At 37.3% G+C, this 27,981-nt stretch overlaps 3 protein-coding genes across 3 annotated transcripts; all 3 read right to left on the bottom strand.

Moving 5' to 3' along the window:
- Window positions 1–603: 603 nt before the first annotated feature.
- LOC145219475 (52 kDa repressor of the inhibitor of the protein kinase-like) lies at window positions 604–3,006 on the bottom strand. The gene is made up of 3 exons (XM_080086839.1): window positions 1,156–3,006; window positions 883–1,094; window positions 604–823 (listed from the first exon to the last, which is right to left on the bottom strand). The coding sequence occupies exons 1-3, from the start codon at window positions 2,537–2,539 to the stop codon at window positions 611–613; spliced, it is 1,809 nt and encodes a 602-aa protein (XP_079942965.1). The 5' UTR covers window positions 2,540–3,006; the 3' UTR covers window positions 604–610.
- Window positions 3,007–8,150: 5,144 nt separating this feature from the next.
- LOC145220200 (uncharacterized) lies at window positions 8,151–12,585 on the bottom strand. Its single transcript, XM_080087476.1, has one exon. It carries the CDS (start codon window positions 11,120–11,122, stop codon window positions 10,520–10,522), a length of 603 nt encoding a protein of 200 aa, XP_079943602.1. The 5' UTR covers window positions 11,123–12,585; the 3' UTR covers window positions 8,151–10,519.
- Window positions 12,586–16,362: 3,777 nt separating this feature from the next.
- LOC145219471 (uncharacterized) lies at window positions 16,363–22,398 on the bottom strand. Its single transcript, XM_080086836.1, has 4 exons — window positions 22,040–22,398; window positions 19,339–21,559; window positions 17,992–18,093; window positions 16,363–17,157 (listed from the first exon to the last, which is right to left on the bottom strand). Exons 2-4 carry the CDS (start codon window positions 19,951–19,953, stop codon window positions 16,426–16,428), a joined length of 1,449 nt encoding a protein of 482 aa, XP_079942962.1. The 5' UTR covers window positions 19,954–21,559; window positions 22,040–22,398; the 3' UTR covers window positions 16,363–16,425.
- Window positions 22,399–27,981: the final 5,583 nt, after the last annotated feature.

Genomic DNA, 27,981 nt, shown 5'->3' with positions numbered 1-27,981 from the left:
TATGCTAAAAAATCGACGCCTATGCGTATAAGGAAGGTACGATGCTACGTTTTCCAATTTGGAACATACCACTCTGCAAACATTTTTTAAAAATGTATATGAAGGTTAAAACGTTACAATAACGTTAAAGGTCATATTTGCATTTAATTTGGAACATAATAACAATAATTTAAATAGTTTTTGAAATATTAAGGGAAATTAAGGACATTTCAGAGTTGCGCAGCTATTTTCGACTTCAGTTGCCGCTTTTAAATTAAATAATCATACAAATGTTGCATTAATGGCATTTCTCACGAATGCATGCTATCATGTTAAATTTCAATGTTTCTTTTTGGACCAAAGATGACATCTACATGCAGTGGCGTATCCAGGGGGGGGGGGGGGGGGGGTTTGGGGGTCCGGACCCCCCCCCCCCCCTTTTTTGAAAAGTTACATGTACATTTTTAACACGCCCTTTTCGTCTTTTTTGGGGCTGCGTCACGTCACAGTATAACCGCAGTTGTTGTATAACTGCCAGGTGCCCTGTCTCTTTTGCCTGGCCTTACATCGTAGATTGTCACGAAACAGTAATTGAAAATGAAATGAATTCTTTATTATGCGAAAGTACACGTCACAAAATCAAATTGAGCCTACGGCTTTTTTTTGCACAAAACATTTCAATAGCTTCTCCTGTGGGCACTTCAATTTCGCGATGCACATTAAGGAGTGTGAGGCCATTCAAGCGGTCTTCGCCAACTGTGTTCCGCATGTAAGTTTTTAGTCGACGAAGAGTTGAAAAAGACCGCTCAGCCGATGCTGTACTGACGGGTAGCGTCGATAATATCTGGTTTTGTAATTAATGAAGCTTAGCGATTATAAATACTTTAAAACGTAAACAAATACCTGCAAAAGAACACGGAGGTTTGGAAAAAAATCCGGGTTTGCGTTATCCATTGCCGAAAGACTGTTCTTTGGCCTTTCTAGTTTTGCAACTTTTTCCCACTTTTTATACGACATTTCCATCTCAGCCAAGACGATAGGAAAGATTTCCAAGTCGGCAGAATAAAACTCTACCAGTTCTTGCAAATCTTTTTTGGCCTCGGCGTTTAAAGAGCCTTAAAATTGAAACAATTATGTCACTGAAAATAAAAAAAATAAAAACAGGCGTCAACCTACTTGATATAAGATATGGAATCGTATGGCTAATGGCTGCAGCCTTTTTCATCCGACTTCCAAACCTTCTTTTGAGTTGTTCACAAACATGGTGATAGTAAGGTTTATAAATTGATTCACAGTAGTAGGCCTCCACGTCAGACTGCACATCAGATCTTCTGTCCATTGGTATATTAACGTCAATTCCATGTATGCTACAAATCTGACGTATTTCTTCAAAAATGGGTTTGAAGCTATTTGCAGGCCTTGAACATCTGTCTTCGAATATAGAAATGGTATTGTTAGCCATTTCTACACAAGAAACCAAGTCACAGGAAACCGACTGAAGACTTCTGGAAAGGTTAACTGTCAATAACAGAACGGACTCCAGGATCTTTAAAGAACAGATAAAATTCAAGGTTCTTAGGCGGAACTTGAACTGCGCTGTTTTGTCCTCAATTACACGATCGCCGCTATTCTCCATCTCACTTAAAGCGTGCAGAATAGGCGAAAGAAGTTCGACAAACACGATTACTGCCTCGTGTTTTTCTACCCAACGGGTTTCACATAACCGCTTCAGCTTTTGATGTTTGCTAGTAGGAAATATTGTTTCGATGGCTCTGAGTAAGAAAGAATTTCGCTTTGGACTTCCACTGAAGAAATTAATGACATCAGACAAGTTGCGCATCACTCGCCGTATTGCTCCAATGGCAGAGGATGATGCCAGAACCAAATTAAGGCAGTGGGAAGAACAATGGCAATATACAGCAGTTGGGTGTTTTTGCAGTATTTTTGCTTGCACGCCATTAAACTTGCCAGCCATGTTGCTTGCTCCGTCGTATCCTTGACCACGCAGCCATTTAGTATCAAGACCCCATGAATTTAGTGTTCCTAAAATTGTTTGAGAAATGCAATCGCCAGTTAAATTTTCCAATTTAACGAAGCCTAAAAAATCTTCGCGAAGTTCAACACATTCGCCTGGATTGGATGTTACGTATCTTATGCAAATAGAAAGTTGTTCAACGGTTGAAACATCAGTGGTTTCGTCTGCTAAAACAGAAAAAAACCTGGACTTCTTTATCCGCTCCACTAACTTTGTTCTTATCAGGGTACCACAAGTCGAAATAAGTTCGTTCTGAATAATTGAACTTGTATACATTGCATTTTTGGCGCACGTCTCTAGATGATTTTTTAGGACATTGTCGCCAGAAGACACTCGAAATCGCAGCAAAGACCTAAAATTCCCTTCATTTACGGTGGTGCTTTGCTGCGTGGGGTCGCTTACGGGACCAGAATCAGCATGGCCTCTAAGAGCAATATTTTGACGTCCACACAAAATGACCGTCTCTAGTACAGAAGAAAGAACTGCACGATTGTTAGCTGCTTGTATTTTTCTTCCCCGGTCCATTTGCTCGTGTACAAAGCCCGCTGGTGATTTAAACGCTGATTGAAACGATTCCGCTTTAGCACCAGAAAGTGCATGGTATTTAGTAAGAGCATGCTTGTTGCAAGTTTCCAGAGCGTCTTTCCTGTTAAGAAGCGGTTTTGTAACCAAAACCTTGAGTTGTGTTCCACCAGCAATTTTCGGTCCGAAAATCAAACAAAATCTACAAAATGCTCCGGATGCAACGTCACTGTAGCATAACCAAGGAAACCTGTTTAACCAACTATACTGAAAGCTGAGAGATTTAACTTTTTCTTTTACAATCCGTTGAGATATTGGAAATATGAAATTTTCTGGTGGCGACCATGCGTTTGTGAGGAGTTGAAATTTAAGCGTGTCGTCAATTTTGCAACCTACATAATGTCCAATGTCAAGTTCGTGTGCTACAGAACTTCTCTCGCTTGACGAATGTGAATCTGATGAAGTGCCTGGTTGCTCAGTATTTACATTTACATTAACTTCTGTCGTTGGTGTTGTCGGCAACTTTTCAACCGACTTAGACTGCCCAAAAAAACTTTCTAATCTCGACTGTCTGGGTCTTTTAGCTGGCTCCATAGTGAATATTAGTGATAAATGGTAACTTGTACAACACTACTTGCTTATAAACCTGCCTATTGATGACGCAACAATAAAATTTTGATTACGCCACAAACTCCCTTGTCCTACATCTGCAATTGCGCTGACAAAGCTGTTTTGCAGTACCTTAATCTCACTTCGTCACAACTGCGCTAATATTAAGCATACTTTTTTACCAATGTTTTTTTATCGGAACCAAACTAAACAAAATAAGTTCTTTGTCTGTTTGCAATCTATTTACTTCGGTATTTTGTTCTGGTACAAGAGCCAAAAAAAATTTTCATTTCGTTCCGTTCCGAGACACCATTTTTTTACACAACGGACAATGATAGTAGCTTGTGCAACACTTCAATATGCCGCGGTATACGTCATTATTCCAATACAAATACTGATTAGATTTTGCCTGTAACTACGAAATAGATACCGGACAACATGCCTATTCTTGCCAGTGAACGCAGTCGAATACGTCAGATCGCAGGTTGTCTTTTAAAAACGCGGGAAATCCCCCAAATCGATAAGGTCAAGAAAAATGACACGGGGTTGAGAAATTCCCCGAGACAAAGTTGGACCCCCTCCTTTTTAAATTTCTGGATACGCCCCTGTCTACATGGTTTCTCATTGTTGTGAATCAACATGTGCTCTCCAATTAAATCTTTTCTCACATATATCACATTAACGGCATTTCTTAGCAGTATGAGTCGACATGTGTCTTTTCAAATGTTCATTTCGGCGAAAGCGTTTATCACAGACAACACAATGAAAACGTTTCTCATTGGTGTGAGTCAACATGTGTTTGTTTAAATACTCAAATCTTTTTTCACAAACATTACATCGAAGAGACTTTGCATCAGTGTGTTTCAACGTGTGTCTTTTCAAATTGACATTTAGTTTATCTTTGGTGTGAGTCAACATGTGTGCTTTCAAGTCCTAAGATTGCGCAAATCTCTTTTCACAAACATCACATCGATGAGGTTTTTAATTAGTATGAATTAACAAGTGTCGCTTCAAAGATGATGTCCGTTTAAATCTTTTAAATGGTTCGACGTTTTAGTAGATACATTATAATTACATAAAGCATAGTTCAGCAAAACAAATTATAATTAATAAACATGTTACATAAACACACACAAAATTTCTCTAGTATATTATTCCATCGAACAGAAGGCATTATATTGCCAAAAGTATCAATGCATTTTAAACTGCTCTTTATCGCCACCAAGGATGTTGTCGTGTTTGGTGTTTAATGAAGTATTTGTTTCAAATTAAAACCGTATCTGTTGGGGAAACCATGTTTCGGGAGATTTAATTCAACCCTGCTTTGAATAAAAAATTTAAAACGCTTTTAAATATTTTTGTGAGTTAAACCTTGCATTTCTTAGACACTTCTCTTAAAGCCCGAACCCATCCTGAATGTTGTCGTATAATACATTTCTGATACTTCGTTGTTCTTCAAAACGTTTCAATGCTCTTCTCACAAATAAGTCTGTTTTCGAAATTCTTACCGACATTTAAGATAATAAGTTCGTTGACGAGTTCCCTGTTACTCCAATTCACCGTTTGTGGGCTCAGAATTCGAAAGTTGTTCTCTTTGGTTCAACTTACCATGTAACTGAGCCAAACACAATCCGTATGTTCGTACAGTGATCCCCAACCCCCGAGTGGAGACTTAAATTTGATTCAGTTGATTCGTCGATTGAGTTGAGTTATAGGGACACAATTGCATTGAGCAATCATTAAGCCAGAAATAGCTACGCAATGTTTAAAGTAGTGGAGCGCAAAACAGTGGGCTATCAAATTGAAGTGGCGGAACTTGCAAAATTGCAGCAATTCACATTCAATAACTACAATTCCATTGAATATTCGTTTGAAGTTATTGGCATATTAAATGCAACAATAAATTGGTACATGGCAAATGTCTGTGCGTTTGTGCAATCGAGTCATTCAGGTTTTGCAAAAAAACAAGTGTAAAAAATTGAATAACTGGTGTTAGACCAGACCATGGATGCACAATCTTTTCGCTGAGGGGACCGAATTGTAGATCTTTATTTCACCAACGGCAGCCAAGTGTATTTTTATTTGTATACCAATGATGCAAACAAATCAATTTGTCTTACACATATCATCTAATTGCGCCCGAAGAGCTAAGATTACTTTCTAACTTGATCCAAAGATGGAGCTAAACAGGTTGGCGTTCAGTCTTAACTATTTATAACGCCACCACATATGTCGTGATGCTTGTAGTGCCTGTTATTCTGCATTGTTTGCCGGTAATAGGCTTGCAAACAGTTTGACGCATATGACTACTACACTGGTAATATTTTTTCCAGCCCCACCATAACTAATCAGACCCGTCTTGAACGCCTGCAAGTTCTGCACGCCTGCACTATAGTGCTTTTGCGAGTAACATGCAACAAACCCATGTCTTACCAATTCGTTTTATGTTTACTTTTCATGTAGTGGCTTTGCCTCCATACCAATACGGCGAAATTCTTGCAAAACAATGTTTTGAGTCACATTGCTTATTTATGACCTTGTGAGTGTAAATTTCTTCTCGATTAAACTCTTTTGACTCACTGACGACTTAGTATTGGTCATTCTTAGTTTGAAAATTACATTTCAACGTTGCACAGCCATTTCCGACTTGCTCACTGTTTTTTAAAATTTTGTCGCCATAATTTTTTTCACCATTGAAACAAACTCAACCCAACCTAACTGATCCTTCGGTCTTCTTTCAAAAGTAAACTTGTATAATACGATAGAAAATCCTTTATTGTACAATATCTATACATTTGCCGTTTTGAAATTAAGTTGTTTTAAAGTTGTTCAATACAGTTTGAAACTAAAAATCACTTAAAGCGACTAACGACAAGCAATTATTATGCATTTGCATTAATCAAATCATTTTGCAACACTGCCCAACTATACTTATCACATGGTAATGCAAAAATCGAACAAAGTAAACCTTTTTGCACAAATAGCAGGCCAACATATATATATATATATACTCAAATGTTCGAAAGGGTCAATCACAAACAACACAATAATAAAGTTCATCTTTGGAGTGAGTCAACATGTGTCTTTTTAAATGTTCAATCTGAGTAAATCTTTTCCCACATGTATCACACCGATGTGTTTTTTCACTAGTATGAATCAACATGTGTCGTTTCACAGATGCTGCCTATTTAAATCTTTTCTCACAAACATCACAGCGATGGGGCTTCGCATTAGTATGAACCAACATGTGTCGTTTTAAACTGCCGCGCCAGCTAAAACTGTTTCCACAAACATGGCACTGATGAGGTTTTTCATTTGTGTGAGCCAGTATATGTTTTTTCAAGTACCCAACCTGGGTAAACCTTTTTTCGCAAACATCACATCTATGGGGTTTCTCATTAAAGTGAATCAACATGTGGTTTTTCGACTGTTCCTTTCGAGAAAATCTTTTTTCACACACGTAACATCGATATGGTTTAACTTTGGTGTGAGTCAACATGTGTGCTTTCAAACCAGCCCCGTGGTTAAATGTTTTTTCACAAACGTCACATCGATGCGTTTTTTCATCAGTATAATACAACATGTGGTTTTTCAAATCATCGCCATGGCGAAATCCTTTTTCACAAACATCACACCGATGGGGCTTTTCATTGATATGAGTCAACATGTGTCTGCGTAAGGTTTCAATTCGAGTAAAGATTTTTTCACAAACATCACATCTATGGGGTTTCTCATTGGTGTGAATCAACATGTGTTTTTTCAAACTTCCACTTCCACCGAAGAATTTTTCACAAACATTACATCGACGGAGTTTCTTATTTGCCATATTGCTTTGATCATTTGGTCACGGAGCTTGTAAAAAGGATAGCGACTATTTTGGAAAAATGGCAACAGGTAATTTTCATTATTGTTTACAAAGTGTGTAACTGCGTTTAGCAGCACATTTCTGACAAAAACCTGTTTTTAAGAGGTCAGCATGCAACATTTTCTCAAAACGATAATATCTGAAGCACATGAATTATCGCAACATTAACTTTAAAACCAAATACGTATCTGAGATATCACATACTTTAAAACCTGACTATTGTATACTAGTGAGTATTGCTCTTCCAACAATTTTATCAAAGTTAATCGACGCTTTTTTGACATCCTTTTTTTGACAAAGGCTTTTTTACAGAGAAATATCGACTACTTATATTAAAAATTGCTGTAGGAGCAAACTTGCTGTTTATACGTTTAGTCCAGTGGTTCCCAAACTTTTTTCTTTTAAGGCGCATTTTAGAAAAAACAAAAATTATTTGGCGCACCTCATAGCTGCAGAAAAAGCAACCTTAGCCTCTTCCGCCGCCGAAATCAAAGGATTAGGAAATATAGATTTCTAATAATGGCGTCAATATTGATTTATTATAATCAATCCAATCACAATCATATCGTGAAAGTCGTATTCCGTCAAACGGGCTGGGGACAGAGCCATAAAATCCGGGATTGCCTCAGCTACGGTCCTACATGATTTACAAGTTGTGCCCTTCGCAATTAAACTGCTATGTTTTCTTTACTGCTTTTACCAAGAAAAACATACTAACTCAACTACTGTAGATTTATTACGACTGAATGCCTTGTAAGGAGTGATGCTGTGGTTGCGGTTTTCTGGCGCAATTGGGCTGGTTTTTGACGTCGAGTTGAGGGTTGCTATCACTGCTTGCAGGTTGCGTTTTATTTTGGCGGGTTGCTAAATTTTAATTTTTCATGGATTTTGACATGCATGCCGATTTGGAGGGATTGAAATCTCAGTAAAAATGGGCTCGTTTTGGATGATTTTTAGTTAATTTTGCAGTTGCGATTTTTGGATCCCATTTTGACAAGCAAGGTTGCGCATTTTGGAATTTGTCCGGGCACTACTGTACCGACATTTGTGATTTCAATGCCCCTATTTAACGACAGTGAAGGGTCGGTTAGTGATCAGCAACTCTCATAGCTAAAAATATATTGCAGTGTTAACTTAGACACGATCTAAATGAAGTAACACTAACATTTCGGTTTACAACTCAGCTAAATACAATTGTCAAGATGGGTGACTGGTTCCGTTTTGTAATCACAAGGTTGTCGGTTCAAAACCTATGTTAGCCCGTATGCTTTCCTGGGAATAAAACTTGAGTGGCATTGCTTCAACTCAGGGGTTTTCCATGAGTTAAACTAAACTGGGGTAATCGACTGCCCAAGACAAAATCAAATTTCGAAATCGAAAACCTAGAATGTTCTTTTAACAATTCGCGATTAAATGTGGGAACAAATTGTTTTGGGTGTTCTGTTTTGAAATAAACTTTGAGCCCGCGGATATTTTTTTTTGTTTCATATTGGCTGGCGGTTAAAACCTGAACTCGTCATACTCTTTAATAAGCTGCCAATATGTTTCAATTCCATGGACTTAATTAGTTTTATATATTCAATGGGAAGAGTTGGTTAGTTAAATTAGGTACCACTTGTTTCGTACAATAACGCTATAGTTTCATGCTTATAGCGTAACAAGATTCACAAGCTTGTTAACGCAAGTTCGTGGTATTACCCCTCGGCCGTTTTGACCACATTTAAAATAGTATGGGGATTTTTGGATTTTTCTTCCATGCGTTTGGTTTTCAGTGGTTCGATCCCACGACGCTTCAGGCGATGAATGAGGCGAGCCGAACCATTCGGCCAAGTCCCTGTCCCCTTTTTTCTTCTTTTTTCACGGGATTCGAACCCAGGACACTCCCCGGGACAAATCCCGATCAGTTTTTTTTATGTATTTATATGGGTCGGGCGCGCCAGGCCATTCGGCCAAGTTCCTGCCCTTTTCTGAGCAAACAAGCAAATCTTTGTACACTTCACTCTCTAGCGACCACAGATTTGCTATTTTTACGTCCACTAGGTGTAGTAGAGTAATGGTTCTTATCATTCTGGACTGTGTGTTTTTAATATCCTTAAAATCCTTTCATATCCTTAAGACTTGCCGATATTTTGTCTTGTTTATCCGCTGGCTGCTTTCCTAAAAAAAAATATACCCAATGTATTTGCACGCCAACTGATGTAGCATAGTATTTGGACTGTTTCGACCCATACGGATTCATCAGACAGATAGACCAAATTGTTGAAAGCTTGCTTGTTTATGACCATGAGAATGTTAAACTATCCTCGGTAGAGCACCGTTAACACATTGACAACTTACCAGATGAAATTCAAAGTTTTGAATTTACATTTCATAGTTGCACAGTTATTTCCGACATGAGAATTGCTTGAAGGCTATTGTGACGCTATGTTTTTTTTTCACCAAGTAAAACATAACCAACTTAACTCAACTCAACACAATTAGTATTTCGTTCTAAAGTAAACTTGTATAATAGAATGCTTCTATACAACACTTCTATACAATTTACTTCTATACAATTCTCATCTGAAAATTAATTTTAATTTGTAGATTCACATTGTGGTCTGCTGTAGACCGACTGCCTCGATGACGCCTTGTAAAGGACCACTACGGTGTACATTATCATGTATATCACAAATTGTTCGGTAAGTCTGATCTTAGCATTTCAACCAGAGCTGGCTGAATAACTCCACACAGAGTGTCTCTTCTTTTTCTGCATTTTTGAGCAAACGTTTCAAAGGCAAACGATTAAATCAGCTTCTACATCCCCAAAGGGGGAAAATAGAAGACGAAAACTGGCGACAATTTCGACATAATGCGAAATTTTAGTTTTAAAGTAATGTACCCTTTTTCCTTTTATGTGATAGAATTTATCTTGCGGCAAATAAGCAATATTATAAAGTCATACCGCCCCCTAACAGAGCTGCAATGCTATTTCTCAGGGCGGATTTGTTCTATTTGCGACTTCAACCGGAAAAGACTATATAAGCAGGAGCAAACACATCGCACAAATTCAGTTACTCTTTAGCGAAAGAGAGTATGAACATAATAATATCTTCAGAGTTTCTTTAATGTGCTTCATCATGTTGGTGTGTAAATATCCACCTTTGATCAAACTTTTTTCAGCTAGGAACGTTTTGATTTGTGTCAAGATGGTCTGTTTACAGAAATGCAATTTCAATGTTCCACTTTGGACACTTCTTCTTTTCCGAGTATTGTATCTATGCATCTTAGAGGTTTCTCAGTGTCGTGATCCAACATGTGCCTTTTTAAATTTCCACTTCAAGTAAATCTCTTCTCACAAACATCACATCAATGTAACTTCTCACTGGTTTCATTCAACATGTGTTTTTTCAAGAGTGGGATTAACACACTCAACGATACGGTTTTTCTGTGGTTTGAGTCAACATGTGTTGTTCTAACACTCTACCGCAGCGAAATATATTTTTATAAAACATCACATCAATGAGAGGTCACATTTTTTTGTGAGTCAACATGTGTCTTTTCAAAGTTCCACTTTGGGTAAATCTTTTCTTACAAATATCACACCGATGCGGTTTCTCATTAGTGTGAATCAACATGTGTATTTTTAAACACTTACCTCGGCTAAATCTTTTTTCACATACTTTGCATTGGGCAGGTTCTTTATTTTTGTGAGCCCACATGTGCTTTTTCAAATTCTCCAACTGGGCAAATCGTTTCTCACAAACATAACATCGATGAGGTTTATCATCAGTGTGTGTCAACATGTGTCTTTTCAAACTTCCGTTTTGGGCAAAGCTTCTGTTACAAACAACGCATTGATAAGGTTTATCTTTGGTGTGAGTCAACATGTGTCTGTTTAAAGTAGCAACTTGACGAAATTGTTTGTCACAAAGGTCACATCTATAAGGTTTCTCATTAGTGTGAATCAACATGTGTTTTCCCAAAGCTCCTGTCCATTTGAAGCTTTTTCCACAAGCATCACATCGATAGGGCTTTTGATTGGTGTGAATCAACATATGTCTGTTCAAAGTTCCAATTTGAGTAAAAGTTTTTTCACAAACATCACATCGATGGGTTTTCTTGCTTGTCATATTATTTTAATCATAGAGCAATGTGTAAAAGAGATCTAGAGGATAATCTGGGGAAAAAATGAAAAGTTAGTTTTTATTCATGTACACAAGGTGTATGTAACTGCATTTAGCAATACATTTTTTTGGAAGAAATGTCATTGCAAAAAAACACAAATTTCAAATTATTGCGTCTCCATTTTTGCATAACGTTTAGATTACATCAAATGCACATATAGTTAAAAGCAATTAAAGCTTTAAATATTAGTACATTTGAATAAGTTATTGCTGCCAGACATATATATCCGAGCATTGCTTAGCCATCAGCATGGGCGCCTCCAGAAATTTTTCCAGGGGGGGTCAAGTTTTGACAAATACACACTTGCAGAAATAGATTACTATATCAAGTAAGTTAATTAAGTACATATGGCATAAGATATATGCAGTAGGTTGCATCAACGATGAACAATTTCCGTACAACCACTCACTTATTAACCATTTTTTCCGATTCAAAAGCATAAAAATTGCAGAGGTTATAAAAACAACACCAGATAAAGTAGACATCGTTAAAGTCGCTTGTTCAGACATGATAGATCAGACACTACCTAAACTTCCCTTCTTAGATCACTATCGTTTTTCAGTCATCACGTTTTTTTGAGAAAATGTTGGTACTTTGAAATTCGAAGGGTCGGCAAGTGCCCCCTCTTGCCCCTACGTGCCGGCGCCCATGGCCAGCAGTTTTATTATATCGACGTTTCGACATCCTATTTAAGACGTCTTCATTAGGATAATGGCATACCTTGCAAACAAAAATTCTTATGAAGCGACAAAGTTCAACCAACCACACGTATAAACAGCGACAACAAGATTGTGCGGCTGCAAAATTGCACCAACGTCGTGCTAAAAACAGCTCAGTTGTGTAAAAGCCGGGATAGTTTATCGGCATTAGAACATCTGTTTTAACATTGTGTTGGCACATGAATGGTTGTTCCAAGACTGTAGGAAACTTCGCTTGTGGCAATCAGTTTCCTTCACCAATACTTTAGTAGTAGTCAACATACGACGGAATACATCTGTTGACCTTAGTATGCAAGGTAAAATGACAAAGGTACGTCCTTTGTACTAGATCTGTTACCGTAAAACATTTTTCTGGTCGCTGAGAATCAAGCTGGGGTAGCCATTCAACCGCAGGGCCTCATTTACCCTGTGCAATTCCGTTTGAGGCATTGCTAGGTCTGTCATCAAGCGCCTGTCCTGATCGTTAAGTGCTTTGACAACAGCTCCTTTGTGGTTGATGGTGGGACGTAAAGCGTAAATAGCTTTGAGGTACACGCACGTGAAAAGTTCACCATCCGCCGCTTTTAAAATCTCCACATCTAGGAAGGTAAACCGGTACCTTTCCGAAAAATTATCGCCCGCCTTTACACCATTGAGCTTGTGCTATCACTACGTTGGTGCGAGTTTGCAGCCGCACTATCTTGTTATCGCTGTTTTATGTGTGTGGTTGGTTGCAATTTGTTGCTTTGTGCGAAAATTTTCTTGCAAGATATGCCGATTTCCTAATAAATATAGGACGTCGAACTGTCTAAATTCATGATAAAACTAATTGATAAGTAATTCTTGGTTATACTTATACATTAGGCTCTCCAGTAAGAGCTTGCTTACAATTAATTCCATTTTAGGACTCGGTAGGCAGCAAACTCTAATACAACGCTTGTCTACAGTTTTAATAACATAGACTAGTGGTTCTCAACATGTGGTACGTCTGCAAAAATGATACGTCTGAGATTTTCAACTGGTAACCTTATTACTATTTACTTATTATTATTATTATTATTATATTATTACTTATTACTTAATTTATGCATTTTAAATGACCCAACTGATCAGCCATAGTTTTGGATGAAACATGTCTCTAATGCATTCCTTTGGAATTGCTAACCTTGCCTGTTTCAAAAATGAACTAGATTGGTAACGAAAAACAGGTCTAGCTCTTGCTTTACCCATCCGAACAGGGTTTAGGTGGTATACACCTTGTTACAAAAGGGCGTCAGGTGGTACGCGAACAATATAAGGTAAAAACCTCTGACATAGACACTGAGCTAGCGTTTCACTATCTGCAAAGACTAATTCTTGGCTAAAGTTTAAGCTAACCGTTGTCAACTGGCTTCGCAATGTGTCAGTCAGCTGTGCAACAATTTCCTTTTCCTGTGTGTCCGATTACAAGCCTCATTAATATTAGACAGAAGCGTGTGCCGTGATCGCTTGCCTGTATAGACGCTTCAGGGCTATTCCCAGTTATGAATTTATGTGCATCTTAACTGATACTGGCCAAGCTGGCGATCCCCTACTACGAAGCTGACATGTGCAGTATACGAGCCAGGCAACCTTTCTTGTGAACAACTTTCGGCGGATTTTCCATAGGCTCCGTAGTTCAGAAAGACTCATGTCGTGGGTACGAACCCACTGCATGGCACATTTTTCAAGCCTACGCCTTGCCATAGTGTGGTGAATGCTTGATGATCGTCTGATTCGATATGGCGCATTCAATGAACCTGGCGTACTGAGATTCAGATTGTTGGGCCAAAAAAATTTGCAAAACCTTCAGAATACGACAAATGTACAATTGGTTAAAAGCAATGGACGCCTAATTCAAAGTTGATGAGGCTTTTATGAGAAAAAGTACCAACTGTCTATGTCCAAATCTTTGTGGAAAATCTATCCATTTTCAACATTATTTTATGCGTCGCTTGTTCATTAGTAAAGTGCCCTTACCTTGCGCCTTCAAGAGGTTTTGCTTTTTCGAATATGACCTAACATAACAGACCCACAGTTAAAATACTTAGGCTATGAGGTCTCAACATAGTAAACAAAACCATACACACTAGCTTTACCTCGCTACCAAAACACTACCCTAACTAGGCTGATAAGACCAGCTGTTGCCCATGCACGGCGTATTCAGTTATGCAGCTACGTTCTCGTATTATAGGAAGTAATTAATCAGAGCAGTCAGGGACGCAATACTGTTAACGATGCTGTTATTTACAATATTTCGACAGTTTGGGAAATAGAAAGGGAAATACTTTCTCCAACTGAAAAATGCGATCCATTTCCAATGCCTATCGCAGTGGTTCTTAAACTTTTTGAGCATACGGCGCATTAAAGTACTGAAATTTCCTTTCGTGCCACACTTGGTAAACATAACAAAAGGTGTCTAAGGAATGTTAATTTTCAACTTGATTGTATTGCTTTTTATTACCAATTAGAAAAACATATGAGCTTTGAAATGTTGTCATGCACATCAAGTCCTAAAACACCAGGGAAGGTTTGCAGTTTTGAAAAAGAAACTATTTCGCGGCACAATTGGAAATCTCTTACGTCACACAGTGTGAGAATCACTGGCCTATCGGCTTGTTGCCAACATCAAAATGCAATTATATCCATTGACTCTTATTGCTTTTAAAACCAAAAAAATGCAAATTAAGTTAATCGAGGCTTTGTTCCCGCATAGTTGAATTAAATGTAATCTTTGCCCTTTCCACCGCTGAGATCAAAGATTAATGATATATAGATTTCCAAAAATGTTGTTAATAATTAAATCAATCAACTCTAAACCGTATTGTGTTTCAAAAATTCTTCCTAAGAAAATTAGTAACTGTCATTAATATATCACATGTCAATAATATAAATGTGTGTCAATGAAATGGACTGGGAATTGGCAACTGACAAATATCCTGGACATTTTCTAAATCCGGAAGCTAAGGCAAGCTTATGCGTACCGTTTGTGGTGAAGCATATGTTTACACATATTTTTCAATGTGTCTACTGTTTTCTAGTGCATGCTTCGTAAAGGGATAATTATTTTTCAACACTGTGAACACCACTCATTCAGATGGTGTCTGTCCACTGAGGATAAAAATCAAACAAACAAACAAAATAATGGATGTATCTTATGTTGTTCGAACCTAGATATATAACGCTGCTGAAATTTCTTGCTCATGAAAACACCAATAGCGAGACAAAATTCAACGTTGTTAACGCAAACTTGGCAAAATTAAATATATATATATATATATGGGTTTTGGCAATTGCTTGCTGATGTTTAGTAGATTTTGTTCAACTAAACACGTTACAGTGTAGCAGTGCTTAAAAAAAACAGTGTAGCAGTGCAAAATTCACTTAATCGGATATTTCAGTTAATGGCATCATTCACTTAACCGCATAATTCACTTATTTGATTATTTCAGTTAATCGGATAACTTTTTTAATCACACATTCTACTTACTCGCATAATTCATCTAATCGCATAAAATATAAAAAGCTACAACATACTCCACGCATTTCATACAAAGTAACGTGGCAGAACATGCAGAAAGATTCACCTAGTTTGTTTTTCACGCGGGCAGTTGATGACAGGAAAGTGGCTCATGTCTTAGAAGAAAGTGCAACAAACCCATGTCTTACCAATTCGTTTTTATGTCTTCTTATCATGTAGTGGTTTTGCCTCTATTCTAATGCGGCAAAATGTTTGCGAAATTTAGGACCTTGTGAGTGTAAATTGATTATTTATACCTAATCCATTTAAGCATTTTTGACTCACAGCAGACTTGGGCGATAAAATTTTGGTCACTCCGAGTTTGATAATTACAGTTCAACGTTGGGGAGCTATATTTCAGGCTCCGTGATAGTTTATTAATATTTTGTCGATATGTTTTTTTCGCACTATGCAAAACAAACTCAACTAAATTGATCCTTTGTTCTTCTTTTAAAAGTAAACTTGTGTAATACGATAGAAAATACTTGTAGAATATCTATACAGTTGCTGTCTTGAAATTAAGTTGTGCTTTAGATTTACTTAGTTTTTCTGCAAATTTAAAGTTGCTTTAAACAGTTTAAACCAAACAATCACTTTAAGCGAATCACGACAACAAACTACTATGCAGTTGCATTATATAATCATTTTGCAAGGGTGGGCAACAATATTTGAGACATGGTAATATAAAAATCACAAAAAATAAATCTTTTTGCAGAAACAGCACTCCACCATATATATTCAATGTTCACTTGTGCCAACTAATATGTAAAACAAATCGAATAGATTGAGTTGCTGGTTCGTGCGAGCCTATTTCATGGGGATCAGCATGTGGGTTCTCAAATATCCACTTGGAGCAAACGGTTTTTAGAAAACAACGCCTTGATATTAGTCAAGGTATGTCTGTTCATAGAAACGAAATTTCTTCTTACAAATTTCACATTGATGGCATTTCTCACTTGTGTGTGTCATCATGTTGATTTTTTCAAGGTTCCACTTTGAACAAAGATGACATCTACTTGGTTTCTCGCTGTTGTGAATGAACATGTTCAATCCAGTTAAACCTTTTTTGACATATATCACATAATTTCTTACCAGTGTGAGTCAAAATGTGTTTTTTCAAATGTGCATTTCGGCGAAAGCGTTTATCACAGACAACACAATGATGAGGTTTCTCGCCAGTGTGAAACAACATGTGTCTTTTCAAATGTTCAGTCCGAGTGTTGTTTTTTTCACAAACATTACATCGATGAGGTCTTGCACCAATGTGAGTCAACATGTGTCTTTTCAAAGTTTCATTTTGGCGAAAGCGTTTATCACAAATAACACAGTTGTAAGGTTTCTTATTGGTGTGTATCAACATGTGTGTTTTTAAATCTCCACTTCGGGTAAATCTTTTCTCACAAGTATGACACCGATGTGGTTTCTCATTGGTGTGAATCAACATGTGTCTATTCAAATGTCCATTTCGAGCAAATCTTTTTTCACAAACATTACATCGATGAGGTTTTTCATTAGTATGAATCAGCAAGTGTCGTTTCAAAGATGCTGCCCATTTAAATGTTTTCTCGCAAACATCACACCTCTGGGGTTTCTCATTAGTGTGAATCAACATATGTTTTTTCAAACTTCCTTTTTGGCTAAAAATCTTTTCACAAACATCACATCGATGGAGTTTCTTATTTTCCATATTGCTTTGATTTTTTGGATCACCGAGCAGCTTGCAAGAGGAATCGAAACGACAATCCTGAAAAATATTATAAACGGTATTTTTAAACGTGTGTTTCACTGCATTTAGCAGCTTAGTTTCTGACAATACTTGTTTCGAAAAAATTTCGAAATCGAAAACCTAGAATGTTCTTTTAACAATTCGCGATTAAATGTGGGAACAAATTGTTTTGGGTGTTCTGTTTTGAAATAAACTTTGAGCCTGCGAATATTTTTTTTGTTTCATATTGGCTGGCGGATAAAACCTGAACTCGTCATGCTCTTTAATAAGCTGCCAATATGTTTCAATTCCATGGACTTTATTAGTTTTATATATTCAATGGGAAGAGTTGGTTAGTTAAATTAGGTGCCACTGGTTTCGTACAATAACGCTATAGTTTCATGCTTATAGCGTAACAAGATTCACAAGCTTGTTAACGTAAGTTCGTGGTATTACCCCTCGGCCATTTTGACCAATAATATGGGGATTTTTGGAATTTTCTTCCATGCGTTTAGTTGTCACGTGGTTCGAACCCATGACGCTTCAGGCGATGAGTCAGACGAGCCGGACCATTCGGCCAAGTCCCTGTCCCCTTTTTTTCTTCTTTTTTTCACGGGATTCGAACCCAGGACACTCCCGGGGACGAATCCCGATCAGTTTTTTATGTATGTATATGGGTCAGGCGCGCCAGGCCATTCGGCCAAGTTCCTGCCCTTTTCTAAGCAAACAAGCAAATCTTTGTACACTTCACTCTCTAGCGACCACAGATTTGCTATTTTTACGTCCACTAGGTGTAGTAGAGTAATGGTTCTTGTCATTCTGGACTGTGTGTTTTTAATATCCTTAAAATCTTTTCATATCCTTAAGACTTACCGATATTTTGTCTTGTTTATCCGCTGGCTGCTTTCTTAAAAAAAATATACCCAATGTATTTGCACGCCAACTGATGTAGCATAATATTTGGACTGTTTCGACCTATACGGATTCATCAGACATATATACCAAATTGTTGAAAGCTTGCTTGTTTATGACCATGAGAATGTTAAATTATCTTCGGTAGAGCACCGTTAACACATTGATAACTACCATAAGTGTTGAAATTACATTTCATCGTTGCACAGCTATTTCCGACATGAGAATTGCTTGAAGGCTATTGTGACGCTATGTTTTTTATCACCAAGTAAAATATAAACAACTTAACTCACTCAACACAATTAGTATTTCGTTCTTTCGTTTAAAGTAAACTTGTATAATACAATGGTTCTATACAATTTACTTCTATACAATTATCATCTGAAAATTAATTTTAATTTGTAGATTCACATTGTGGTCTGCTGTAGCCGGACTGTCTCCATGACGACTTGTAAAGGGCCACTACAGTGTACATTATCATGTATATCACAAATTGTTTGGTAAGTCTGATCTTAGCATCTCAACCAGAGCTGGCTGAATAACTCTACACAGAGTGTCTCTTCTTTTTCTGTATTTTTGAGCAAACGTTTCAAAGGCGAACGATTAAATCAGCTTCCATACCCCAAACGGGGAAAATAGGAGACGTAAACTGGCAAAAATGTCGAAATCATGCGTTTTTAAAGTAGTGTACCTTTTTTTCCTTTTAAGGTATAGAATTTATCTTGCGGCAAATGAGCAATATTATAAAATCATACCGCCCCATAACAGAGCTGCTATGCTATTTCTCAGGGCGGCTGTGTTCTATTTGCGACTTCAACCGGAAAAGACTATATAAACAGGAGGAAACACATCGCATAAATTCAGTTACTCTATAGCGAAAGAGAGTATTAACATAACAATATCTTTTAAAGTTTCTTTAATGTGCTTCATCATGTTGGTGTGTAAATATCCACCTTTGATCAAACTTTTTTCAGCTGGGAACGTTTTGATTTGTGTCAAGATGGTCTGTTTACAGAAATGCAATTTCAATATTCCATTTTGGATACTTCTTCTGTTCCAAATATTGTATCTATGCATCTAAGAGGTTTCTCAGTGGCGTGAACCAACATGTGCCTTTACAAATTTCCACTTCAAGTAAATCTCTTCTCACAAACATCACATCAATTTGACTTCTCACCAGTTTCATTCAACATGTTTCTTTTCAAGAGTGGGATTAACACAATCAACGATACGGTTTTTCTGTGGTTTGAGTCAACATGTGTTGTTCTAACACTCTACCGCAGCGAAATATATTTTTATAAAACATCACATCAATGAGAAGTTACATTTTTTGTGAGTCAACATGTGTCTTTTCAAAGTTCCACTTTGGGTAAATCTTTTCTCACAAATATCACACCGATGCGGTTTCTCATTAGTGTGAATCAACATGTGTATTTTTAAACACGTACCTCGGCTAAACCTTTTTTCACATACATTACATTGGGCAGGTTCTTTATTTTTGTGAGCCCACATGTGCTTTTTCAAATTCTCCAACTGGGCAAATCGTTTCTCACAAACATAACATCGATGAGGTTTTTCATCAGTGTGTGTCAACATGTGTCTTTTCAAACTTCCGTTTTGGGCAAAGCTTCTGTTACAAACAACGCACTGATAAGGTTTATCTTTGGTGTGAGTCAGCATGTGTCTGTTTAAAGTAGCGACTTGACGAAATTGTTTGTCACAAAGGGCACATCTATAAGGTTTCTCATTAGTGTGAATCAACATGTGTTTTCCCAAAGCTCCTGTCCATTTGAAGCCCCTTCCACAAGCATCGCACCGATACGGCTTTTTATTGGTGTGAATCAACATATGTCTGTTCAAAGTTCCAATTTGAGTAAAAGTTTTTTCACAAACATCACATCGATGGGTTTTCTTGCTTGTCATATTATTTTAATCATAGAGCAATGTGTAAAAGAGGTCTAGAGGATAATTTGGGAAAAAATGAAACGTTAGGGTTTATTCGTGTACACAAGGTGTATGTAACTGCATTTCGCAATACATTGTTTAAAAGTAATGTCATGGAAAAACCATTAAAGCTTTTAACTATTAGTGCATTTTAATAAGTTATTGGTGGCAGACATAATATATAACTGCATATTGCTCATCCAGCAGTTTTATTATAATCGACGTTTCGACGTCCTATACAACAGGGGTCCGCAAATACTTTTTGGCGCGACCCTAAAAAAATTGCTCTAAATTCTCGCGACCCAAGCATCAAGTCTGTGGAAAATACTAATCAACTAAATATCAATATTAAGACTTCTATTGTCAGTTGCTATTTTCACATAAAACAGTAGGTAAACGAACGTATTTATTCTAACAAATGAGAACTGTGGGCTCTGTGTTGAGAACACAGCTAATCAGAAAACGTATACTTGCATAGGTGCGCTTAACTTTTTGCATTGTTACATAGACTGTATGTCACAGTTACGTAGCCATACGTAACAATGCAATAATGATTAAAAGGTTAAAGAAAGCCGAAATTCATTATTACTGTAGATGCGATGCTTATATTCATGGCAAATTTAAAATATTTCGCGACCCAGACTAGAAGGTCTCGCGACCCACTATTTGCGAACCCCTGCTACTCAAGACGCCTTCATTAAGATTATGGCATATCTTGCCAGACAACTTTTTTATAAAGCGACAAATTGCAACCAACTAAACACATAAAAACAGCGATAATAAGGACGCGCGGCTGCAAACTCGCACCAACGTAGTGATAGAATAACTCAGTGGTGTAAAAGCGGCGATAATTTATCGGCATTAGAACATATGTTTTGAGGTTTGTTGTGTTCGTGCGTGTATAGATGTTCCAAGACTCTTCGCTTGTGGTAATCGGTTTTCTTCACCAACAATTGAGCAACAGAAAAGAGTAATGCTGTGGTTATGAGTTCCATGGTCTGCCAGTGCTGATTTCTTAACATCATTCTTGCCCACATCCCTCTCATGCTCCTTCCGGTCCGTATTTGAACTTCTACCCATCTCACCGACGTGAATTTCGTCACACTCCCCGCACGGTAAGCATATCCACATCCCTTGTCGCGTCTACCGGGTCTTTTGGGTGCGACATCATCTAAAGTAGGGTGTTGACTGGTTTAACTCCAACTGATACATCGACCAAAATCGGTCAACATACGACGGATTATATCTGTCAACCTTGGTATGTAAGGTAATGCGACGGATTTCTTTGTACAGGGTTTGTTTCCGTGAAACCTTTTATGATTGCGGAGAATCTAGTTCAAGTAGCCATTTAACCGCAGCGCCTTATGTACCCTGGGCTATTCCGTTTGAAGCAATGCTGGGTCTGTCGTCAAGCGTCTAATAGCTGGTTTCTGGTATAGTGGATGATGGGGTGTAAAGTGTAAATAGCCTTGTGGCACACACACGTAGAAAGTTTACCATCCGCCGCTTTCAAAATCTCCACATCTCGGAAGGGAAGACGGTTCGTGCTTTCCAATTCGATACATCATCGGCCGCTTTTGCACCACTGAGATGTATTATCACTATGTTAGTGCAAGTTTGCAGCCGCACGATCGTGTTACCGCTGTTTGTTGTGTGTGAAGGTTGAAATTCGTCGCTTTATTACAAATCTGTCTCGCAAGATATGCCAATTTCAACAAAAGGGCGTCTTGTATAGGACGTCGAAACGTCGATTATTTTTGACAAAACTGCAGGGTGAGCTATTCTCGGTTATACTCATACAGTATACCTGCCAGTAAAAGCTTATTTACTATTCATTCGATGTTAGGCCTCTGTAGGCTGCAAAGTTTAATACGACGTTTGTCTACAGTTAAATAACATAGACTAGTTGTTCTCAACATGTGGCACGTTTTCAAAAAATGATACGTCTCCGATTTTACACTGGTACGCTCGAAGCTATACTTTATTTATGCATCATTTTAAATCAGCCAACTGACCAGCCATGGTTTGAAACTCGTCTCTAATGCATTTCTTTGAAATTACTAACCTTGTCTGTTTCAGGAATGGGCTAGATTGGTAAAGAAACACAGGTCTAGCTGTTGGTTTTCCCATCCAAACATGGTTTAGGTAGTACACCTTGAAACAAAAAAGCCGGCAGGTGTTACGCGAACAATATATGGTTAAGAACATCTGACATAGACACTCAGCCAAAGCGTTTCACTATCTGCAAAGACTAATCCTCGGCTAAAGTTTTAGCTAACCGTTATCAACTGGCTTCGCAATGTGTCAGTCAGCTGTGCAACAATTTCCTTTTCCTGCGTGTCCGATTACAAGCCTCATTAATACTAGACAGAAGAGTGTGTCGTAATCGCTGTATAGACGCTGCTGGGCTATTCCTAGTTATGAATTAATGTTCATTCTAGCTAATACTGGCCAAGCTGGCGATCCCCTACTACGAAGCTGGCATGTGCAGCATACGAGCCAGGCAAACTTTCTTGTGAACAACTTTCGGCGGATTTTCCATAGGCTCCGTAGTTCAGAAAGACTCATGTCGTGGATTCGAACCCACTGCATGGCACATTTTTCAAGCCTACGCCTTGCCATAGTGTGGTGAATGCTTGATGATCGGCTGATTCGATATGGCGCATTCAATGAACCTGGCGTACTGAGATTCAGATTGTTGGGTCAAAAAACCTTTGCAAAACCTTCAGAATACGACAAATGTGCAAATGGTTAAAAGCATTGGACGCCCAATTCAAAGTTGATAAGGCTTTTATGAGAAAAAGTACCAACTGTCTATATCCAAATCTTTGTGGAACATCTATCCATTTCAAAATTATTTTATGCGTCGTATGTTTTATTGGAAAAGTGCCGTTACCTTGCGCTTTCAACAGGTTTTACGTTCTTGAATATGAACTAACAAAACAGTTAAAATACTTAGTCTATGTGTTCTTGACACAGTAACCAAACCGTACACATTAGCTTTACCTCCCTACCAAAACACTACCTTAACTAGGCTGATAAGACCAGCTGTTGCGCGTACACCGAATAATCATTTATGCAGCTACGTTGTCGTATTACAGGAAGTAATTAATCAGAGCAGTCAGGGACGCAATACTGTTAACGATGCTGTTATTTACAATATTTCGACAGTTTGGGAAATAGAAAGGGAAATACTTTCTCCAACTGAAAAATGCGATCCATTTCCAATGCCTATCGCAGTGGTTCTTAAACTTTTTGAGCATGCGGCGCATTAAAGTACTGAAATTTCCTTTCGTGCCACACTTGGTAAACATAACAAAAGGTGTCTAAGGAATGTTAATTTTCAACTTGATTGTATTGCTTTTTATTACCAATTAGAAAAACATATGAGCTTTGAAATGTTATCATGCACATCAAGTCCTAAAACACCAGGGAAGGTTTGCAGTTTTGAAAAAGAAACTATTTCGCGGCACAATTGGAAATCTCTTACGTCACACAGTGTGAGAATCACTGGCCTATCGGCTTGTTGCCAACATCAAAATGCAATTGTATCCATTGACTCTTATTGCTTTTAAAACCAAAAAAATGCAAATTAAGTTAATCGAGGCTTTGTTCCCGCATAGTTGAATTAAATGTAATCTTTGCCCTTTCCACCGCTGAGATCAAAGATTAATGATATATAGATTTCCAAAAATGTTGTTAATAATTAAATCAATCAACTCTAAACCGTATTGTGATTCAAAAATTCTTCCTAAGAAAATTAGTAACTGTCATTAATATATCACATGTCAATAATATAAATGTGTGTCAATGAAATGGACTGGGAATTGGCAACTGACAAATATCCTGGACATTTTCTAAATCCGGAAGCTAAGGCAAGCTTATGCGTACCGTTTGTGGTGAAGCATATGTTTACACATATTTTTCAATGTGTCTACTGTTTTCTAGTGCATGCCTTGTGTCCATTTGAACATATAATTCAAGTTTAAAGGGATAATTATTTTTCAACACTGTGAACATGACGCATTCAGATGGTGTCTGTCCACTGAGGATAAAAATCAAACAAACAAACAAAATAATGGATGTATCTTATGTTGTTCGAACCTAGGAGGCTTTTTTGTATGTATCACGATTCAATGTTTAATGTATTAGTTTTCTGTGTGCTGCTTTTCATGTCGTATGAAGCCTGGAAAATATAGTGTTATTGTTTAAATATACATAATATATATATATATATATATGACGTGAGTAGTGCGTAACTTAGCTTAGTTGAATCATTAATATACCATAACGCTGCTGAAATTTCTTGCTCATGAAAACACCAATAGCGAGACAAAATTCAACGTTGTTAACGCAAACTTGGCAAAATTAAATATATATATATATATATGGGTTTTGGCAATTGCTTGCTGACGTTTAGTAGATTTTGTTCAACTAAACACGTTGCAGTGTAGCAGTGCTTCTCATCGCAACATTCACTTAATCGGATATTTCAGTTAATGGCATCATTCACTTATTTGATTATTTCAGTTAATCGGATAACTTTTTTAATCACACATTCTACTTACTCGCATAATTCATCTAATCGCATAATTCACATTAATCGGAAATTTCGCTTAATCGAGTAATTCATTTAATCGCATAATTCTCATCAAATAAAGAGCCAGTGGAAAAATAGAAATGCTACAACATACTCCACGCATTTCATACAAAGTAACGTAGCAGAACATGCAGAAAGATTCACCTAGTTTTTTTTTTTTCACTCCGGCAGTTGATGACAATAAAGTGGCCCATGTCTTAGAACAGTGGTTCTCAACCTTTTTGCCTTTGCGGACCCCTTTTGGTACTGTCAAGCTAATCGCGGACCCCTTTAAAGGTTTTGGTAATTTTTGTCCTTTTTTATTAACAAGCAACCTAAAAAAAGGTGCAGAATATACCAACCACGTTTGGTCCAGGACCAAAATAACAATCACTTTGACTGGGTTGCGACAAGAACATTGTGATGTGACGTTGTTCGCCACTGAAAATTTACCTCTGTTGCATCACAATGGGGTTAAAATGTCTCAATGCATTTTGGTTTGTCGCCTATGAAGAACGATTTTAATCAAGTTTCATGCATTTTGAAACGCTGAGACATATTTTTTTTTAAATAGCGCTTTATCAATATCCTTGTCTGCAAAATTAGGAAGTTGTCGCCCGCTAGAGAACCACTGTCTTAGAAGAAAGTGCAACAAACCATGTCTTACCAATTCGTTTTTATGTCTTCTTATCATGTAGTGGTTAACGTATAAGACACGATGCTAAGTTATCCCATTTGGAACGTAAACTTCTTTACAAATGTATGTTCAATTATGAAGGAAACAATAACGTTAAAACCAATCGCAATTACAATATTTCGACAGTTTAAGAAGTGTAATAGCCAACACAATCTCCAACGGAAAAATGCCCTGTTCCAGGCCCTATCGGCTTGTTGCGAACATCGGTCAATGCAAATGCTATTGTAACCAAAAATGTTGCAAATAACATTAAAGATGCAGTCAAAACGTTGAGGCTTTGTTCCCGCATAACTGTATTAAATTAAACCGTTGTCCTTTCCACCGCTGAATTTAAATAAAATATCCAAGACAGTGGTCATGTTAAAAGCCAGAGCTGATCATTCGGGTGAGTTGAGTTTTAGTTTTATCTGGCTTAAACTGTGCAGAGCAGAAAGCTAGTGAAAAACTTCGCGTACCACAGGTTAAAACCACTGCACTATAGGTTTCAGAATGAAACTTGATTTGTTGCAGTGAGTATAACAGTAACTACGTTATCTTGACACCAAACATTCTCAGAGCCGTACTGAATTCATAAAGTGAAAATGTCTGAACACATTCGGTTTAGTAGTGTAACATTTACAATGCTAAGTATGATGTCTAGCACACAACAATATTGTTGTGTGCTAGACATCATTAATAGTCTGTCCCCATTCTTTTCTTGTGTAAAGCAGTGTAGAATTTCATTACTGTAGATATTTTTGCGCTGCAGCATCTAGCGGCCACAAACTCTCATTTTTAAAGACCACTAAGTGTCGTTTACCAACTGCTTTTTTATCTCTTGCGTTTTAATCTAAACAAAGTACTTGGTCTTACCATATCAAGCGCCAGACGAAAATTAAAAATAGTCAACAAAACTTTCTGGGTTTAATGCAGTGATTCTCAATCTTATATGAATCGCGTACCACCTGGCTGCTTTCAAAGCGAAAACATACTCCACGATTGTTATACAAAGTAGTGTAGCAAAATATGCGGGCAGTTTTCACCTAGTTTTTGAAGGCAGTTGGGGACAAGATATTACCCAGCTAGTGTATCCACATTGAGTCACTCCCGTCTTTTGCGAATACCATGCTACAAATCCACGTCTCACCTATTTTTTTCATGTCTAATTATCATGCAGGTAGTGGCTTTGCCTCTATACTAATACGTCAAAGTCTTTGCGAAATCCAAGTTTTGACACATCACTTGTTTGTGAAATTGTGAGTGCAAATTTATCATCGATAAAACACCTTTGACTCACTGACGACTATATTTTAGTCATTCTGAGTCGGATAATTACATTTCAACGTTGCGCAGCTGTTTCGCTATTTCCGATTTTGTGATTGTTTATTTACATGTTTTCGCTATGATTTTTTCACCATGCAAACAAACTCAACTCAACTGATTTTCCTTTTATAGTAAACATGTATAATACGATGGAAAATCTTTTATTGCACAATATCTATACAGCTGCCGTTTTAAAATTAATTTTATGTTGTGGATTTACTTAGTGTTTCTGCAAGGTTAAAGTTGTTAAATACAGTTTGACCTAAAAATCACTTTAGGCGAGTAAAGACAAGAAATTAAATCATTTTGCAAGACTGTCCAAAACAATATCTGAGATATGATAATGGAAACAGCGAAAAAAGAAAGCCTTTTTTTGCAAAAACAGCACGCCACCACATATATTCAAATGTTCACTTGAGCTGTATATTCTCTTTAATGGGGTTCAGCATATGTTTTCAAATGTCCACTTTGAGCAAACGTTTTTCAACAGAGAAAGTCTTGATACGTGTCAAGATGTGTCTGGTCACAGAAGCGAAATTTATTCTATTACAGCAGTGAAATTAGCAAAATCGTTTTTGGACCAGTAATAAATTAATTTTCATCCAAATACGTCAGTACGGTATACTTGTAAAACAGAAGTTTTATTTATACAGTAAGCGTTCGAGGACACAGCTGTAATACATTTTTTTCTATTAGTGATATTATTTCAAAAATCGTGCACTTCAAATTAATAGGTCGCAAAACTTTACAAAACCATTAGTTTACAGGACATGTACAAACAGTTTAAACAAATGATTGAATTCGCAATTCAAAGTTTTGGTTCTTATAGTAAAACTATGTATTAAAAGTAATAAAATACTTTTTGCCTTTATAGCAGTGGTCGGCAACCGCCGGTCCGCGGCGCGGTACCGGAGGAGTTCGTTACCGGGCCGTATAATGTTTCAGGTTAAATGCTTTGAAACATTTTTCCCATGTATCCCGAGGATGATAAACTAATTTAAGCGTTTTCATTGCTAAATATTTGTAGTTTTTTGAAGACCGGTCCGCGATAAAAATTCAGTTTCAAAAACGGTCCGCAGTGCAAAAAAGGTTGCCGACCCCTGCTTTATAGTAAATGTACACATAGGTATTTTATTCAAATAAAACAATGAGTTGATAAGTAACAACTTTGTATGTCTAAGTCTTTGTGGAAAATCTATTCATTTTTAATATTAGTTTATGTTTCGCTTATTTCATTGGTACAGTGCCCTTTTCTTGTTCGTTTAAGAGATTTTCCTTTCTCTGATATGTCCCAAGAGTACAGAGCCACAGTTAAAATACTTCGGATATGTGTTTTTACTTCGTAAACAAACAAAACCGTTCACGCTAGCTTTACCTCGCTGCTAAAAAAACTGTCTTAACTAGGCTACTAAGGCCAGCTGTTGAGCGT

The sequence above is a fragment of the Phallusia mammillata genome, chromosome 3, assembly GCF_965637545.1.
Source record: "Phallusia mammillata chromosome 3, kaPhaMamm4.hap1.1, whole genome shotgun sequence".
Taxonomy (NCBI): Eukaryota; Metazoa; Chordata; class Ascidiacea; order Phlebobranchia; family Ascidiidae; genus Phallusia; species Phallusia mammillata.
This window is presented reverse-complemented; position numbering and strand designations above follow the sequence as displayed.